Genomic DNA, 16813 nt, shown 5'->3' with positions numbered 1-16813 from the left:
TCGGAGGACTCCAGTCAGCGGTGGTTGGAAATGGGGTTGGAGACACTGTTATAAAGTAAGTCCCACATCCATCTAGCCACCCAAGGGTAGGGACTCATACAACAGCTGAACGGCCCAGGCTGAGCTTAAATGAGCTCCTGAGCCATTGGGGTGAGTGGGAGGAGGGTGGGACCCAGGTGAGGCTGACTGGGGCCGTTAAGATGTATTAGTGTGAAGGAATGGGAAAAACAGAGAAAAGGTTTTCAAATATTTGACAAATGAGATGTAACAACTTCTTCTTTCAGTAAGAGAAGTTAGTTCAATGAGGCTGAGGTCTCGGCATTTCAAAGGTGCTGGAACAACTCTCCAAAACAGAAACAGAGCCTCGACTGTTAGAGGATCTTCTTGCGCTGATAAGGGAACTCCCTTAAATGTGTAAGTCATATTGACAAAATGACGTTTAGATTATTGTTTCACCTGCATTATCATTTCTGCCAGTACGGATACTTGGTTAGAAATCTGAGGTCCTGCTATTTCTAACCAGCGTGGCTCTACTCATGAGCTCCTGAAGTGTAAACAAGTTGAGAAACTTTTTATTATTCAGGTGTCGACTAACGTCTACGTATCTACAAATGCCACTGCTACAGCACTGTGAAACCAACTATGAGATTAAAGCTCCCTTACACATAGACCAAATAAAACTTATGCAGACATTTTGGCTTTTTTATGTAACATTAAACAGGATTTTTCTATGTCTAGCATTCAAAAATATTCTTCAGGGTACTTTACAAGTGCAATTCTCCAGAATAAAGGTATACACCAGTTTTTCTGACCAGGTTCACTTGGATTATTTCAACAGTTTTTCACACTTCTGGCAAAAAATACACACTATAAAGAATATGCATCTGCAGCTCTGAATAAAACCCCAAAATACCAGTCTTTCTGGCCATCTCTGAGTAACTTAACACTCTCCTGAAATGAGCATCAGGAGTCCTGAACCCACACGTGTTTCTCACCTGTAAAATCAGTTTGGTTACTAGTACAAAAATCTCCCTCTGTGTGACAGGCTAACCAAAAATGCTTTGGGGGGGGGGGGGGGGGGGGGAAGTAACTTTTTAAAAAAAAAAAAGGGACCCCAGTGACTTTTATCTGAGAAATACAAGTTACAGCACCCTGCACTGGTGACGTTACTCAGTTTTCAGTGAGCTGGCTGCAGTACAGGGAGAAACCCCGCTACGGAAGGATGGGATTCGGCGAGAGCCACTGTACCTGCAGGACGGCTCTTTCCCAGGGAGTTCAAGTACCTCCGCGCTGCTTTGCAAATACCAGGCAGACACGCTTACAACAGAGGCCAAATATAGCTACAATCAGCTGCTTTCCTCCCAGGTGCAACATTCCTTTTATTTTGGCATCATTTACAAGGAGAAACCAGTCAATCGCCATTTTTTTTTATTTACATAATTTGAGAATTCAGCTGGAGGTCAGAAAAGCTGATTTTATTGCTGACTTTCAAGTCTACACCGCGCACCTCAACTGGCTTTGCAGCGTAACCATAGCAGAACAGATTTGCAGTTTTTTGGCGAGATAACATTGGAAGTCCCATCACTGAATTCCATGATTTGTTCACCTGGGAAAACGCTTACTTGTAAAAGAGAGGAAGACCCCAGTTTGCAATAATCCATTAATTAAATGGGAAAATGACTCTATAGACCAAAAAGCATCAAAATAAAAAGGACATTTTAGGCTTCATGGGAGTTGACAACTCTTTATTATAAGAATGAAACATTGCAACAAGGTGTTGGATCATTTATTAAAACTAATGCTTGCATAACTTTTCAGTGGTTTGAATTCGTATTTGTAACATTTGAGAAATAATAAGGGGAAGCAATATCCCTCCTGTTTTGTTTTTTAACATACCTGTGTGGCAAGAATGATGGAAGTTTGACAAGGGTGGTACCATCTATATACATTTAGGAAAACATGCTTGCTGTGGGTGTACAAAAATAAAATTTATTTGTTAAATTACACATAAATATAAGGTACAAATGTATTTTTAAAATACAGATAAAGATAATCACACTTGCATTGTGTACATATGAAAATACAGTATTTTAATATTCAACATACACAGACACATTTATGATAAATGCAACTAGTTGGCAACGCCAGTTCTTCTCAGTCTCTTTTTTGTTCCTTTTTTTTTTTTTTCCCCCTTCCAGTTTTCCATAAACATGGAAAAATAGGCTTTTGAAACACTTAGTTCTGCCGGACATCTTGCAGCAGCTTGTTAATTTCTGCCACCAGCTCACTGGCATCCATGAGTTCGTGTTTACCATCACTGAGGTGGTTGAGCACGTTGTCAAAATCATCTTCTTCGTAATTCTCTGGGATCTCCTCCATGGCTGGCAGCCACTTGGAGGAAGGCTGCGCGCTCGAGTGAGTCCCCAGAGCGGGCCCGTTGTTGGCAGGATTTTGGAAATGCGTGCTGGCTGCCCAGGCTGCCACCCCCGGCGGATAATTTACAGTTTTGGCTGGCAAATGTCCCTTCCTGCGCTCCAACGAGTTGGAGCGATCCATCTCGTTGCACTCCGTGTAGGCATCTAGCGAGGGAGGCAGGAGGCGCTGGAAGACGCTGCTCATTTCGGAGAGGAGAGAGGAGGTGCAGGCGTCCCCTGACTCCTCCTCGCTCTGGCAGTCTTTACCAAACGTCGAAAAGCTCTTCTTCTTCTCGCTGGCGTCAGCGGGCTGTGGATCTTCCTCGAGGCCCTGCTGCTGCTGCTGCTGCTGCTGCTGCTGCAGCTGCTGCTGGGGCGACTGGAACTCCTCCCCAGGGATGAACATGTTACTTCGGTAATCGGAGGAGGGAGAGGGCAACGGCGGCATCCAGCACTGGTCGGAGTGCCCCAGAACCCTGCACTCCTCCGTGCACAGCCGCATCGCTGCAAGAGAGAAAAGAGGAGAGTGAGCATCCCCCTCCTCTTGCAGACGTCGCTTAGATTGGCAGGGACTAACACAAGGACTGAACTTCTCCAAAGATGTTCAAATCTGGTGTCTGGGTTTACTTTCTGGAGCACCTCTGCTGTGCGGACAGGCTGAGAGAGTTGGGGTTGTTCAGCCCAGAGAAGAGAAGGTTTCAGGGAGACTTTATAGCCCCTTCCAGTACTTAAAAGGGGCTACAGGAGAGATGGGGAGGGACTCCTTATCAGCGAATGGAGCGATAGGACAAGGGATAGTGGTTTTAAACTGAACGAGGGGAGATTTAGATTAGATATCAAGAAATTCTTTCCTGTGAGGGTGGTGAGGCACTGGCACAGGCTGCCCAGAGAAGCTGTGGATGCCCCAGCCCTGGAGGTGTTCAAGGCCAGGCTGGATGGGGCTTTGAGCAGCCTGGTCTAGTGGGAGGTGTCCCTGCCCAGGGCAGGGGGTTGGAACTAGATGGTCTTTAGGGTCCCTTCCAACCTGAGCCATTCTGTGATGCTATGATTCTGTGTGCAGGAAGGTAGCAAATAGAAATGGCCTGGATCGAAACGTACTTCCATTTCTGAACGGTCTCAAAAAATCAGAATGATAAATGCAGAACATGCAAGACAGTAACACAACCTCTTAACTAGGCTTGAAGATAAACATGTAAATCCCAGGTGTAAAACTAGCACTTGTGACTTAAAGCCATTTGCTCCCTCTGTTCAGTGCTGTTTCATAAAACAAATACAAAATAAAATGAAGGAGTTTCTGCCTCCAAGCATTTACTTATGTTTTAGTGAAGTCTTACATAGGTAATTAGAGAAGCATATAAAAGTAATAAAGTGGGAATAAATGGACAAGGAAAATAAAGAAGAAAGAAGGAAAATGTGCAGAGGGACCTCCCTCTCCATGAACACACCTCCTTTTGATCTGACAGTGAGGTGTACGTTGAATACGAGGTGACCCACTACCATATTACCTTTTTAACTGAATCAGTTAAATTTTAACCCAGTTGTTACCTAGGGCTCAACTCACTCCCCATACGACTCCCGTGTTTATGCTGGAGTTACTCTGGGGTGCACTTGCAGCTCCGTAGCTCAGGTTACTGGAGCTCTGGCTCAGGCTTCGGCACAAGGGGGGCTCTAACCCCCAAGGTGGGCATCCAGGCCAGCCAGGAGGGCTGAAGAGCAGAAGACAAGAGAGCTGCTCTTTCAGCTGCTTGGTCTCAGCGGCGTCTCTCAGGGAGAAGCAATACAGTGGGGTCAGTGACTGCATCCCCGGGAGCTGCGCTGGTCCGAACTGGCCCACTGCAAGAGTCCTCCGCAAACGCCTCTCCCACCGAAGCAGCCTGGGAAAAGTCCCTGGAAGCGGAGCCAAGCCAGGCCCTATTTGACAGACCTGCAAAGAGGGGCGTGCCAGGAGAGAGGCCAAATTTTCCTCTCCAAAGTGAACCAGCTCTGTTGGACACGAAGCCTCGGCTGATGCTGGGCACCGCCTGGGTGCCTGGCAGACCTGCTGGAAAAGACCCAGGTGCCGCTGGGGCTGCTAACTTGAATTTGAGTCACGTAATTCAAAAGAAAATTTTCAGAAATGCCGGACTCTTTCCGTTACGCGTATTTTGACCATAAGAAACTTCTGCCCTAATCCCTTACCAATTAACGGTTAGATTAGCCCACGCAGAATAGAGCTGCTTTTTCTTACTCCTTATATACTGAATACGTAAGAAATGTTTGCAGTCATGCTCTGTAAGTCTTCCTCGCTTTCTCATCACGTTTCCCATCTGGCTCTGGACCCGCTCAGTTTATGAAAAAATCTTTTTGCAATGGTGTAAGCAGAACCGAACGGAATAATTTGAGCTCAGGACGTATCAGTGATTGATAAAGTCCTACTCTCACACTGTCAGCGTTATTTATCTCTGCTCTTTACACAGCCTATCATTTTGTTTGCTTTCCTAATGCCCTTTCCGTTCCTCTGAGAATAAACTTTCTCTGTGTTTTACACGTGACAGTATGAATTTCTTCAAGAATACAAGTCCAGGCTGCAGGCTGGATGCTGCACAAGCTATTGCAAAGGGCCTGCTGATCCAGCGAGCTTCGAACAAACGAAGCAACCTAGGAAACATCAGGGGCTGAAGTTTTGATACGAGTGGCTGAAATGCCTTCAAGTGCTTTGTTCCCGCGTATGAAAAGCACACGTGTGCTGTTTCACATAAAACGCCTAGGAGTCAGCAAGGAGAAAAGATATCTAAGTGATCCATGGGGCTTGGACCAGCTCTCAGCTCATCCCAGAAGGGGAGGATTACTCTTCTAATTAAGATGACTCCTGTAAATTAATGGGAGACTTTCGATGGTCTAGCATAGGAGCGAGGGTTGGCTTATTCTGAGTTTTGTTACTGATGTTATCAGGATTGGGTTTGGTATAAGATAATAAATGCTGACATTCCTGAACATAAGGACAAAAGATACTCTGAGGAAATGAACGGTGTCACGGCCTGTCCTTAAACCAGGAATAAGTAAAAAAAGCCCAGATGCACAACAGCATTTATTTGTTTTTCCCCAGAACTTAAAAGCTTATTGGCTGGGATTTAAAAAGTGGGAGAGAAAGAAACAAGCCTTTCAAGGACAGTTATTTAACTTTCCGATCATGTCAATTTTGAAGTTTCGAGGCGCTGGCTCCATTCCTGTCCAGTGCCACCTTAAAGGGACAAACTGAAAGGACTTTTCTCAAAGCACTTTGCCTGTGTCTGGACTGACAATGCAGAAACCTTTCAAAAACGGAGAACAGGAAACCTCCGGGAAGTTTTCTTTTCCTTTTGATTTGTTTGGACTGCTGATCAATTCAGGTCCCATCTGAACAGGTTCAGCATACTTATCTGATGGATTAAGACCACGCAGAGCGGCAAGCGGACGCCTGGGTGAGATTCAATGCCCGCCTGGATAGCCCAACCCAGTTCCGTCTGCACTCAGCAGGCGTTTTCCTTACTTGGGAGGCGATTGGACGGGTACTTTTGGAAATCCTACCCCTGTTTAGAGACCGAATTGCAAGAGCTGAAAATGAGTCATGGGCATTTCAGCTAGCCGTGAAGGCAACCGGTCCCGCCTGCTGGCAGCCCCCCAGCTGCCCACCGGGAAGGGGGCAGCTCTTCCTGGGCAGCCGCGGGGCTGGATGCCAGTGCAAACACCATTGCACTTGAAGTTCCCCCGGCAACTGAGAGCTCCGGCAGGTCCCTCCCTGCCTCCTTCCGAACCACAGGGGAGAGCCAGACGTGCCTCACGCTAGCGGGCAGAGGAGTAAGGAGCAGGAGCTGGGGGAGACGAGGATAAAAATATACTAGGACTCCAGTTTAAGGATTCTGAAAAAATAGTAATTTTTTCAAGGTGTCTGGTTTTGAAACGCTGGGTACCTAAGACTAAATCGAGGAGGTAAGTGAATGCCTGGGTAGGTGACACCACCACCAAGTCCGGAGCAAAATACACAAAGAAAATTTTAAAGTCAAAATGTGTAAGAAGAATAAATCAAACTTTTGGGGTTTACTCTTGCCTAGCGTAACAGCATATTTCTTAAGGTGAAACGCACCAAGGTCAGGTGCAATCCCCTCACCGGTGTTTTCTGTGGCAGCAGAGGGAAGGGGCTGCGGCTCCTCTCCTCCAGCCCCGGCAGCACGTGGGGGTCCCTGCAGGAGGGCGCGTGTGCTGCACCACCCCACAGAGCAATCTGCCCCCGAGTGTAAAACTTTACTGAACTTTTTAAGTTTACGCTCTTGGTTCAGTGAACCATACTGAAATTATCCAGCCCTGTCGGTTATACAGAGAAAACCGAATATGATCCGAAATAAGCACAAGATCTAGGATGCAACCAGTGGCTGTGTAATTACTAAAGTAAGTACAAAATTTTCATACCTGTACTTAGCGTGATTTCCCACAGCCTCTTTTATTCAACTTATAACTGGGCATAAAATTTAGCAGTGTTACTTCATACATATGAATACGTACGTGTGTGTTTATCTTACTTTCACTCGCCCTTTTCTGGCTTTTTGTCTTTTCTGCCCTGTGTCCCTGAATGGCACCTCTTCAGCTCTTTCTTCCAGGGTTGCAAGATTTAAAATCTGGGACGTGTTTATATCCTTCCCTTGCCACTCAACTTCATTTTTCAGTGGGAAAAAAATACACTTTTCTTTCTTCTCCACCCATATTTCTAGACCACTTTCACAATCCATTTCTGAACGGGAGAAGTTTGTGTGGTACGAATCAAACCCACTGTGGAAAATGTATCTCACAAATTATAGTTCAGTGTATTTTTAACAAACCACAACCGCCTAGCATTGCAAAAACATCCACCCAGTCATTAAAAGTCTAAGGACGTGGAGCAGATCATGCTTTTGGAGGGAATTTGGAGCCAGCTCATGATGATGTGAGTAGTAGAAAAAAGTAGGCATCGCTCTGGGCAGATTTTCAGTTGTGTCTGAGGTTTCATTTTACTAGGTACGTGAAGGCTTCGGCTCAATATTTAACATGAAGCAGAGTAAAAAGGAAGGAAACACAGGACTTGAAAGCTAAAGAATTTTTGCTTTCTCAGTAGTAGCTTTATCAAAGTGACAGCCAGGCAGCACTGTAAATAAACTGTTTCGGCTTCCATTGTGCTCTTACCTGCAGGAATTCTCCCATCTGTAAGGAAAAGGTCACTGAATCCTTCCCCAAGAAGTCTGTCAATCGGAGACTCTCTCCCCAAATCATAGTCACTGTCTCCAGCTTCACTATCACCCCGGCCGCTGTCTTTCAAGCTGAATTTATCCATATCTTGTAGGGCATATCTGTAAAGAGAATTGTGGTGATCCTGGAATTACATTATCTCACGTATGTTGCGTTCTGCTTTTTGATTAAAAATACATATTTTCTGATACACGTACAGGCATGCGCAGCAGAACAGTCCAGATCCTTACCTGTAGCTTCTGGAATACTTGTTTCCTCGAAAACTTGGCCTTGGTTGATACTGGCCCTGGTGAAGCATCGAGAGAAGTTGAGAAACCTGCTAAAGAAAAGGTGAAGACACTGATTCCTTGAAATGAAACCTCAAATTCTTAGTTTTAAAAGCACTAGTTCACTTCTCAGGTTTGTTTGTTGGGTGGTTGTTTTTTTTTTTTTCCTTTAAAGTTTAATTAAATCAAATTCCTGCACATACATAATGCAGTACAACAGACTATTTTGTAGTGTAGTGTCTGCCACAGGAAGCATCTGAAGACTCTGCACAATGAGGAAACACGCTGCTGTTCATTAGCCTCTGAACTCATAATCATTAATTCATTAACAAGTAAAACAAGTAATTAAACAGAGGTGGAGTTTTGTTTTGTTTTAGTAGATTAGAATTAACCCTTTACCATTCCGGGATCCAAATTCAAAATAAAAAGCCATTGCTCTGCCTGTAAGGAGTTACCGGGACACAGCTCTCATTTAAGCCATTCCACGGCATTTGCAGTAAAAACTCGGCTAGGTAGGCTCGAAGTTTGAGATAGAGCGTGTATACATATGAGATACACTACGATCATATGTTGTTACAACAGCTGTACTTAAACCCTGCCAGTGTTTAACCTTTTAGTGCTCCATCCCCATTCATGAAAGAATTCCCTGTACTGTTTCCGTATATAAACCCTCTGGCACTCGTTCTTAAACTGAGCTATACGGAGGGAAAGGGAAGGCAAGGAGGAAAGGAAGAAAAAGCAGTAAACCAGAGCAGAACACTCTCTATGCTACACTCTGCTTTTTCGACCTCACAGGGAATCACCAAGAAATAACTCCTCTCAAGAACCGATTTAATCCTGTTCCCTGTGGTAATGGATTCAGTTGATATTGGAGGAAAACTGCAAAGCTGTGACATCTAGAGAGAAACCCGTAACACATTCCCATCGGGCACGGATCTAATTGCCCGTTGCTCTCACAGGTTGCATGCGGAGCACCTCCGTGCGCCCAAGCGAATGCCTGTGTGAATGGATGTGCAAAACCGAGGTATGGACCTTACCTCAACAGCTGGAGTAGCATGGGTGAGTTCCAGGGAGAAATTTTCGGGCACGTGGTTAGAGGAGATTGTCACCAGGCTGTTGAGCGATTGGTGGCTGTGGTGGCTCTGCCGGCTGCTCATTTGTCCCCTTTCCAGGGTCGGAGATGACGACGGAGAAGCTCTGTGGTGAGACCTGATGGGTAAGGTGCCATTAACTGTCGGCACTAATGTAATGTCCCCTTTGTGGATCTGTCGTGAGGGTCTTTTTGGGTGGTGCTGGTAGGTCGATTCTGCCACGCGACAGTTGTAGGACCTGGTGTCCTTTTTCTCCCGATTACATCTTGTAGCAAAGATAACCATAATGACCAACAACACGGCACATATCGATCCTAAAGATATTATTGTTATCATGGAGACGTCCAGGGAGGGCTGGCTTACCAAAGTTGCCTCTGTGCTTGAAAATGAATAAACATACTCAAAAACAGTACATTTCAGAAGTGCTTTAGTACTAAGCTGAGGACTGCCTTTGTCCTGGACTATCACAAAAAACTCCCATTGTTTTGCTGGAACGGATTCAACGCTCACGTTGATAGAGATGTCACAGGTTTTGGGATCCATCACAAAGATGCTGTTTTCCTTGTCAGCTGCTATGGAGCAGCTGAGTTCAGAGTTCATACCAGAGTCTCTATCTGTAGCCCTTATCCTGGTGACAAGAAAGCCAATTCCAGCATCCTTAGGGATGGAGATTTCTGCTGTGCTGTTGCGTAGCGCTGGCCCCACAATGACAGGAGCGTTGTCGTTTTCGTCAATGATGGTTAGAACAACTGTGGTATTGCTAACAAGCTGCTGACTCCCTCCATCCCTAGCTTGAACCATAAAGGCAATCTGGTTTACTTCTTCATGATCGAAGGTTCGCAGGGCATAGATGGCCCCATTGGAGGGATCGATGGTCACATAGGTGGTTATAGAACTTCCCAAAATATAGCTCTCCAAAATAGTGTAGGTCACCTGCCCGTTGTCGCCTAGATCTGGGTCTGTGGCTGTGACTGATGTGATGTACGCTCCCGGAGAGTTATTTTCCAAGATAACAACTTCATATCTGTTTGTCTGGAAGCGGGGTGGGTTGTCATTTTCATCACTGATTTGGACAGTAAAGTGTTTCACTGTGGAGAGACTCGGCGTTCCCTTGTCCTCCGCTATTACAGTCAAGCTGTATTCAGATCTCTTTTCCCTATCTAGAGTGGCATTAGTCAAGATTAAATAGTTGTTTTCATAAGTCTTTTGAAGTTTAAAGTGGCCGTGTCCATGAAGCTTGCAAACTATCTCTCCATTCACTCCAGAGTCCTTGTCTTGCACTCTGACCAGGGCAACAAAAGTGTCCAGGGGTGACCCTTCAGAAATGTAAGCCACCTCTTCTTTCTCTGGGGACATCAGGTTTAAGTTAATTTCGGGTCTGTTGTCATTCACATCCACAATTTTAATTATAATTTTGCAGTGAGCTGGAATAGAATTTGGCCCCAGGTCTTGAGCCTGAGCATCAATTTCATACGATTTGGTTACTTCGTAGTCCACTTGCTTCAGGAGGGTCAGATGTCCCTTTTCTGAATCTATCTTAAAAGTCTCTATAATTTTGGCAGACACATGACTACTAAAAGAGTACACGACTTTACCATTAGCGCCCTCATCTGGATCAGTAGCATTGAGGTCTATGAGCAACGTCCCAATCGGGGAATTTTCTAAGAGTTGGATTATATATGACTGTTGCTCGAAAACAGGGCTGTTGTCATTGGAATCAGAAATGCTGATTTTCAGGAGGGATGATCCAGATCTCTGAGGCACCCCTTTATCTGAAGCAGTCAGCTGGAGTTCGTAACTCGACTTCAACTCCCGGTCCAGCTCTTTAACCACGATCAGCTCTGCATACTTAGCACCGTCAGTCCTGGTTCTCACCTCGATACTAAAAAAATCATTTGCAGAAAGGGAGTAAGTGTGAAGGGAGTTGTCCCCTACGTCGGGATCAAAAGCGCTGTCCAAAGGGATCCGGGTTCCGACAGCCGCGCTCTCTGATATTTCGATAGGGATAAGAGCTCTGGAAAACTGGGGAGAGTTGTCATTAATGTCCAGCACTTCAACTTCAACATGGAAAAGCTGCAGATGTTCAGTGGGCAGAGTGATCACATCAAACTCTATGGAGCAGTTTAAGTTCTTCTGGCAGAGTTGTTCCCGGTCAATTTTAGCTCCTATGCTGATTTCTCCGTTATCCTCACGGACTACAAGCAAGGGAGACTTCCCCCTCTGCATGGCTCGAAAGCGAACCGAGGAAGGGTTAGGCATTTTCAATAGAACATCAGCCACATCCTCCGACAGTCTGGCAATTACTGATCCAACTCTCTGCTCCTCATAAATCCTGTATTTCAAATTCTTGCCCAGCACAGCCTTATTGAAAGATACTATCATCAGTGCAAAAATGAATATAAAGTGCATTTTATTGCCGAGGTGGTGCATTTGTAAGTTTTTGCAATTCATTTCTCCAAAGCAAGTTAAAAAGCAATTACTTCCACTTCCTCCGGTACCTTAAACCCAGCGCTCATCTGGTCCTTTAAAACTTGAAAACACCTTTTCTAGTCAGCCAAGTATCAATATCGTACCCGATCAGAAAAAAAGAGGGGGAAAAAAAAAAAAAAAGGAAAAAACTTTTTCTCTGTTTTTATACACACCGTGCCAGGGCATCCACACGCGATCTGTACGCAATCCCCGCTCTCTCATTTGACTCCCCGCTCCTCTTCCAGGCTGAAACGTGTCCGGGCAACCGGCTCCTCTCCCGCCGCCGGCATTCAGGGAGGGCCGGGATGCAGCCGCCGGGATCCGCAGCCTCTCCTCCCTCCTCCCGCCGAGCTCCTCTCGCCTTCCCTCTCCCTCCTCCTCGCCGCCAGAATGAAAACCCCTCGCTCGCCGGCTCCAGCCTAAAATCCTCCGCAACTTGGCTCCAACTCCTCAAGACAAAGCCTTTTTTTTTTTTTTTTTTTTTCTCTGTTGGGTGTGTGGTTTTGGGTTGGTTTTTTTTTTTAGTGGGTTGTTTTTTGGGGTTTTTTTTTTGGTTTTTTTTTTTTTTTTGCCCGGCATGTGGAACCCCGTCCAGCCAATCAGCCCGCCCCGCCCCCGCCGGGGACAAGCGCGGCCGCCCCGCAGCCCTGCGCGGCCGCGGAGAGGGGCGGGCGGGGGGCGGAGGAGGCGGGGGGGGGGGCTCCTCCGTCAGCCCCCGCTCGCCGACCGTGTGCCGCCGCCGACGGGGGGGGGCGGAAAGGGGAGGGAAGCACACAAATGACTAAAAGGCAACTTTAAATCAACTTCTCCCCCCCCCCGTTTTCAGGGCACTTTCAAGCGCGTGGTTTTTTTTTTTGTGATTTTCATTCCTCCCCTTCCTGCCGGGAAAAACCGCCTAATTTACATACTTTTAGGCTGCCTTGTTTAACTAACTGGGATCTTTTTAGCGCGTTTGCTTAGTAAAGGACCGGGGGGGGGGGGGGGGAGGGTCTCTCTAACCATGCCTCAAGAGCGTCTTCTTGCTGCTTATTTACCCATTACCTGCTTTTTCCTCAACATCTGCGCTCCTGCCTGGAGCACGGGCAGATCCCTGCGTTCCCTGGAGTCTCTCCCTCCTCCTTGCCCAGCCGGTGGCGTTTTGCGCGCTCCCGTCCTTCCCCCGGCTGCCGCTCGCCGCGCTCCTGGCCCCAGCGCAGCTGCCTCTGCCCCAGCTTGGTTCGTGCGGGTGTGCGGTTGCCTCTCTGGGTTCCTCCGCTTTTTTATTTGCTGTTTCCAGTGGTTCTTCAGAAGACCTTTTTCCTCCTAGTTGAAAAAGCCCTTCGTGCTTCACCATGACAATTTGTGCCGAGTACACCCCCCCCACGCCAAGCGTTTTAAAGAGAAAGAAGCCACAGGGTAGATCAAGTGTTCGGAAAGTGACAATTGCCTCGCCTCTCTGCTGTTGCCGAAAACTGTTTTCACGTTTACACTGCAACACCTTTGCACCCCCCCCACCCCCCCCCCCAATCTTATGGCTGAGTCGACGGTGTATTTTGGGTGCACTAGCAACGCTATAGATCATTATGTGAGCTTCAGGCTGCACCCGGGTCACAGAGCCTGATGTGTTCTTCTCGTTTCAAATGTCTCTATTTATGATGTGATTTCTATTTCCTCTTCTTTTCATTTGCTTTTTAAGTTTACCATTTTAGCCGCAGCCTCGCTGTGCTTTTCGGTGTTTTTCTGCTAACTTTGCCCATTTGTTTATCGGCGTTGCCCATAATCATACCATCACTCTCTTTTATTGCTCCTTTCCTATTCCCCGCCGTGTCCAAAAATGTAAAAAGTAAATCTCTCATTCTCCCAATTTACTTACTCTCAGCAAAGCAAAGTCACTAAGAAGGTTCTTGCTGAAAAAGCAAGCAGAGGAGGCTCAGCGTGAACTCTCCTTCTTTTTAAGCATTCAAAAGCATTTTATAAGCCATTGTCTCTTTTTTTTTCACAAACCAGCGCCGTGTGGCAAATTGTGCAGAATAGAAATGCCCATAATGAATGTATTTAGTACTGGGTCACGCTGATGAACATTCTGCCCCCATGAATAATACTGTTTTACAAGTTTGCAGCCCTTTCAAATTGCTGATCTCCAAACCCTATAGGCAAACTAGAAAAGCTAACACAAGCAACTGGGACTTTAGAAACCCATAGCCATCTGGCCTAAATCTCTAACAATCCAAGCCAATAATTATATCAATTCAGGCTTTAGTGAACCCCTTTGCAAACACCAAAAGAGCAAAGAAAGGAATTAGTGGCCATTCTAAGTTCTGGTGGAGAGAATTCAAAGATAATCTAATTCCATTAGTTCATAGACAGCTTTTTTTGCAGCGCTGATAAATCTTCCTAAAACATTTTTCCAAAACACCAGTGTAAACTCTTTTCTGACGATAATTGGGGAAATAGGTTCAATTAAATGCTGTTCTTAATGTCAATAAAGAGTATTTTGTTGATAAAAGGAGTCACTGCCCCTTTACATGAGCAGTACAGGAGATGAATAATTCATAGTAGAAATAATTTCACTGCCTAAAAACTAAACTATCATATACTCTCTTAAATGATAACGTGTTCTTCCAAGTAACTGTTTAGTACATTTAGATATGAAGAATTTGCTTTATGCAATTCTTATCACTTTCCAAATAGTAATTCCACTTCATCACATCAGGCTTTCTGAGAGGTGTGCTCTGTATATTAAGAGATAGCAGGGTAGCTACAGATAGGAGTTACAGCACCTCTTTTCTTTTTTTTTTTTTTCCCTTTTTGAATTTATTTTTTGTTTTGCAACTTCACCAGTCAGGTTATGCTTGCAATGAAGCATTTACACTTATAATGACGATGAAACGTCATTATCACAAAGTCCTTATCTGAATTCTGAAGTAAAGTGATGAAAAAGCCTGGATTTTCCTTTTTTTTTTTTTCCCCCCTCATTCATTTGAACGTACAAGTGAGACGGAAACACACCTTGGGGTCATTTGTTTAGATGCAGCAAGGTTTAAGTGCGTGGCAGCGCTTCTGGAAGTGCTGCTTCTGCCGGGTGCAGTCGCAGCACTCCCAAGGCCGATTCCTCCCACCTCCAGTGAAAGAGTTTTGTCTGAAAGTCTCTTAAACTCCAGCCCACCTTTGACATGGCAGACTTCCCTGACAAAGAAAAGGCAGAGTCCCACGTGCAGCCAGCAGACACTTCTTAGGGAGCGTGGTGTTGTGAATGCAGTTGGGCACGTGAGCGGAGTGCTGCTTGGCCTCCTGGCGAGTAATCTCTGCTATTCCCACCTCAGACGGATCTAGTCGCCCCAACAGTCTTCTCAAAAAAAATCGTATTCAAATTCTCCAGTGATGCACCTGAGGAAGAAAAACAAACTGACTCCAAAAAGCACATCCATTCGCCCCACAGTACCGCTTCAGAAGCCACAGCCACACAGCAGATTAATTAATTTTTCACTGAGCTGAAAAGTAGGTTTATTTATGTGGTCGATAGACTTTAAAGTCTGTCTTGTTTCTCCAAGGAGTTTTACTGAGCTCTCAAGCATATATTTTCTTCTAAAACTTACCGATCCCCTAGATGCACGGTATATCTGCAAAACTTAGGTGACGGAGAATTTTACTTTGAAGGACTATTTTGAGAAAATAGTCCCTCAGCAGGGGCAGGGGAGAAAGAAAATAATTTTCTTAACAATGGTAAAGGCACAGTGAAATTAGCACAGTGCCATTTGGCTCATTCCCTTCCCCGCGCTCACACGCACACAAAAATGAGGTTTTATTCGCTCTCGGTATGATTTATTGCCTTATGTTGCATCATGTTACAAAATGTCATACGCACTATGCTCCAGCGCACAAGACATACCAAGATAAAATTTGATTTGACACCTGCGTAATGAATGTGAAAGACAAGTCTTCCGAAGTCAGAAGTGTATTTTAAAGGAATATTTCCATCACGATGAATGACAAAACTGGGGGGCTCCCCCTCTCTCTCTTCCCTTTCTCCCTCCTCTTCTCTTTCTTCCTCCCTCTGTCTCTCCCCCTCCCTCCGTCCCTCTTCAACAGGGTGGTTTCCCAAAGCAAAACTAATGGCAGAGCTCACCCGGGTCTTTGTACTTTCCATTTCCATCTGTTGCCGCATGAGTCCGGAGTGAGTGAAGAGGATCCCTGCAGGCGAACGAGCATCACCATTTTATACTCCCTCTTGGCCCCACAGATAAGCGGATCGAGGGTCGATCCGATGCTGTTGGTGAAGTGGGTGAAAGAAGGCTGACACTTCCGTCTGACTTTTTGCACAGACAACCATATTATAGAACTAATCACAAATTAGTGCAGTATTTGTCCTATTATAGAACTAATCACAAATGAACGCTGTATTTGTCCAATCTGCTGTCTCACCAGTCGCGCTTGTACCCGATACCTTTCTCAGTACTTAGGTGCATCAGAGCCTGGAGATATTAAGAGATATGAAAGGCAGAACGGGCCATGGGATTATCAATATAACCTCTGCATCACAGTCTTGTTAATTAAGCCCAAATACATTAGGTAGGGCATATATTTTAATCTGTGGAATACTAAGCCCCACTCAGGCATCAGTTACTTGGTTCACCTGAAAAGGCAGAGAATTGGTGATCTAAAATGGGGTCAGAGGATCCTGGCAGGTGAATCAGAAAAGCCAAAAATCCACTTATTGAGTGGATTTCACTATCAGTCCTGACCTCCCCAAAATCTGTGCCTCAACTATATGTACCTATACCTTGAAGTAATCCTGCTGAAGGTACCCTGCCTCACAGTTTCTGTTCCCAGTCAGAGCACCGTCCCTTCTATGCAGCGTCCAACACGAACGGGCTCAAAGGCCACACTCTGTCGCCTCCGAGACACCCAGGAAACATTTGGAAAAGGCAGTAGCTGTACCAGGAAAAAGTATCTTCCTGCCCCATCAAATAGCCTGTAGAAGCCCTGGAACAAAAGGCCAGGTACCCAGAAGTACGAATGAACAGAGAAATTTATTTCAGAGCCCTGATCTATAATTTTCACTTTTTCAGCTTGCTTAAAAAAACACCTGAACGTTCATTAAAATACATCAAACTGCAACAGTCCATCCACCTGCTGATGGGTGAGAATTTTTTTTTTTTGATAAGTGAGTTCAAAATTAGATTTTACATTATCATCAATCATCGTGGCAAAGGGCAGGGGATCAGATTTTCTGCTACATGAGTAAATTTCCGTGGCAGTTTTGCAATGCAGCGTTGTGTATATAAATAGCGAGTTAAACCCGTACATGTTCCATACATGGTAAGTACTGTACCCAGATATTCAGTCTCTTTCCAAACCA

At 45.4% G+C, this 16813-nt stretch overlaps 1 protein-coding gene across 3 annotated transcripts; it reads right to left on the bottom strand.

The window, feature by feature from the left end:
* Positions 1–1397: 1397 nt before the first annotated feature.
* Positions 1398–12766, bottom strand: PCDH18 (protocadherin 18). Of its 3 annotated transcripts, none has more exons than XM_063336493.1 (5): positions 12517–12766; positions 8953–11552; positions 7880–7968; positions 7587–7750; positions 1398–2918 (listed from the first exon to the last, which is right to left on the bottom strand). In XM_063336493.1, the coding sequence occupies exons 2-5, from the start codon at positions 11455–11457 to the stop codon at positions 2236–2238; spliced, it is 3441 nt and encodes a 1146-aa protein (XP_063192563.1). In that variant the 5' UTR covers positions 11458–11552; positions 12517–12766; the 3' UTR covers positions 1398–2235. The 3 variants fall into 3 exon arrangements, with proteins under 3 accessions (XP_063192563.1, XP_063192564.1, XP_063192565.1); XM_063336494.1 differs by lacking the exon at positions 12517–12766 and adding an exon at positions 11649–11914 and having other exon boundaries at positions 8953–11536; XM_063336495.1 differs by lacking the exon at positions 12517–12766 and having other exon boundaries at positions 1399–2918; positions 7880–7965; positions 8953–11913.
* Between the last annotated feature and the right edge of the window lie 4047 nt (positions 12767–16813).

The sequence above is a fragment of the Chroicocephalus ridibundus genome, chromosome 5, assembly GCF_963924245.1.
Source record: "Chroicocephalus ridibundus chromosome 5, bChrRid1.1, whole genome shotgun sequence".
Taxonomy (NCBI): Eukaryota; Metazoa; Chordata; class Aves; order Charadriiformes; family Laridae; genus Chroicocephalus; species Chroicocephalus ridibundus.
This window is presented reverse-complemented; position numbering and strand designations above follow the sequence as displayed.

What these genes read in the sequence shown, in the direction of transcription:
- PCDH18 (XM_063336493.1), bottom strand. Translation starts at nt 11,457, where the DNA reads ATGAATTGCAAAAACTTACAAATGCACCACCTCGGCAATAAAATGCAC. An exon ending in AAGTATTCCAGAAGCTACAG is followed by an intron (nt 7,751 to 7,879) that starts GTAAGGATCTGG and finishes TTCTCTTTACAG; the next exon opens with ATATGCCCTACAAGATATGG. An exon ending in AGATGGGAGAATTCCTGCAG is followed by an intron (nt 2,919 to 7,586) that starts GTAAGAGCACAA and finishes TCTCTCTTGCAG; the next exon opens with CGATGCGGCTGTGCACGGAG.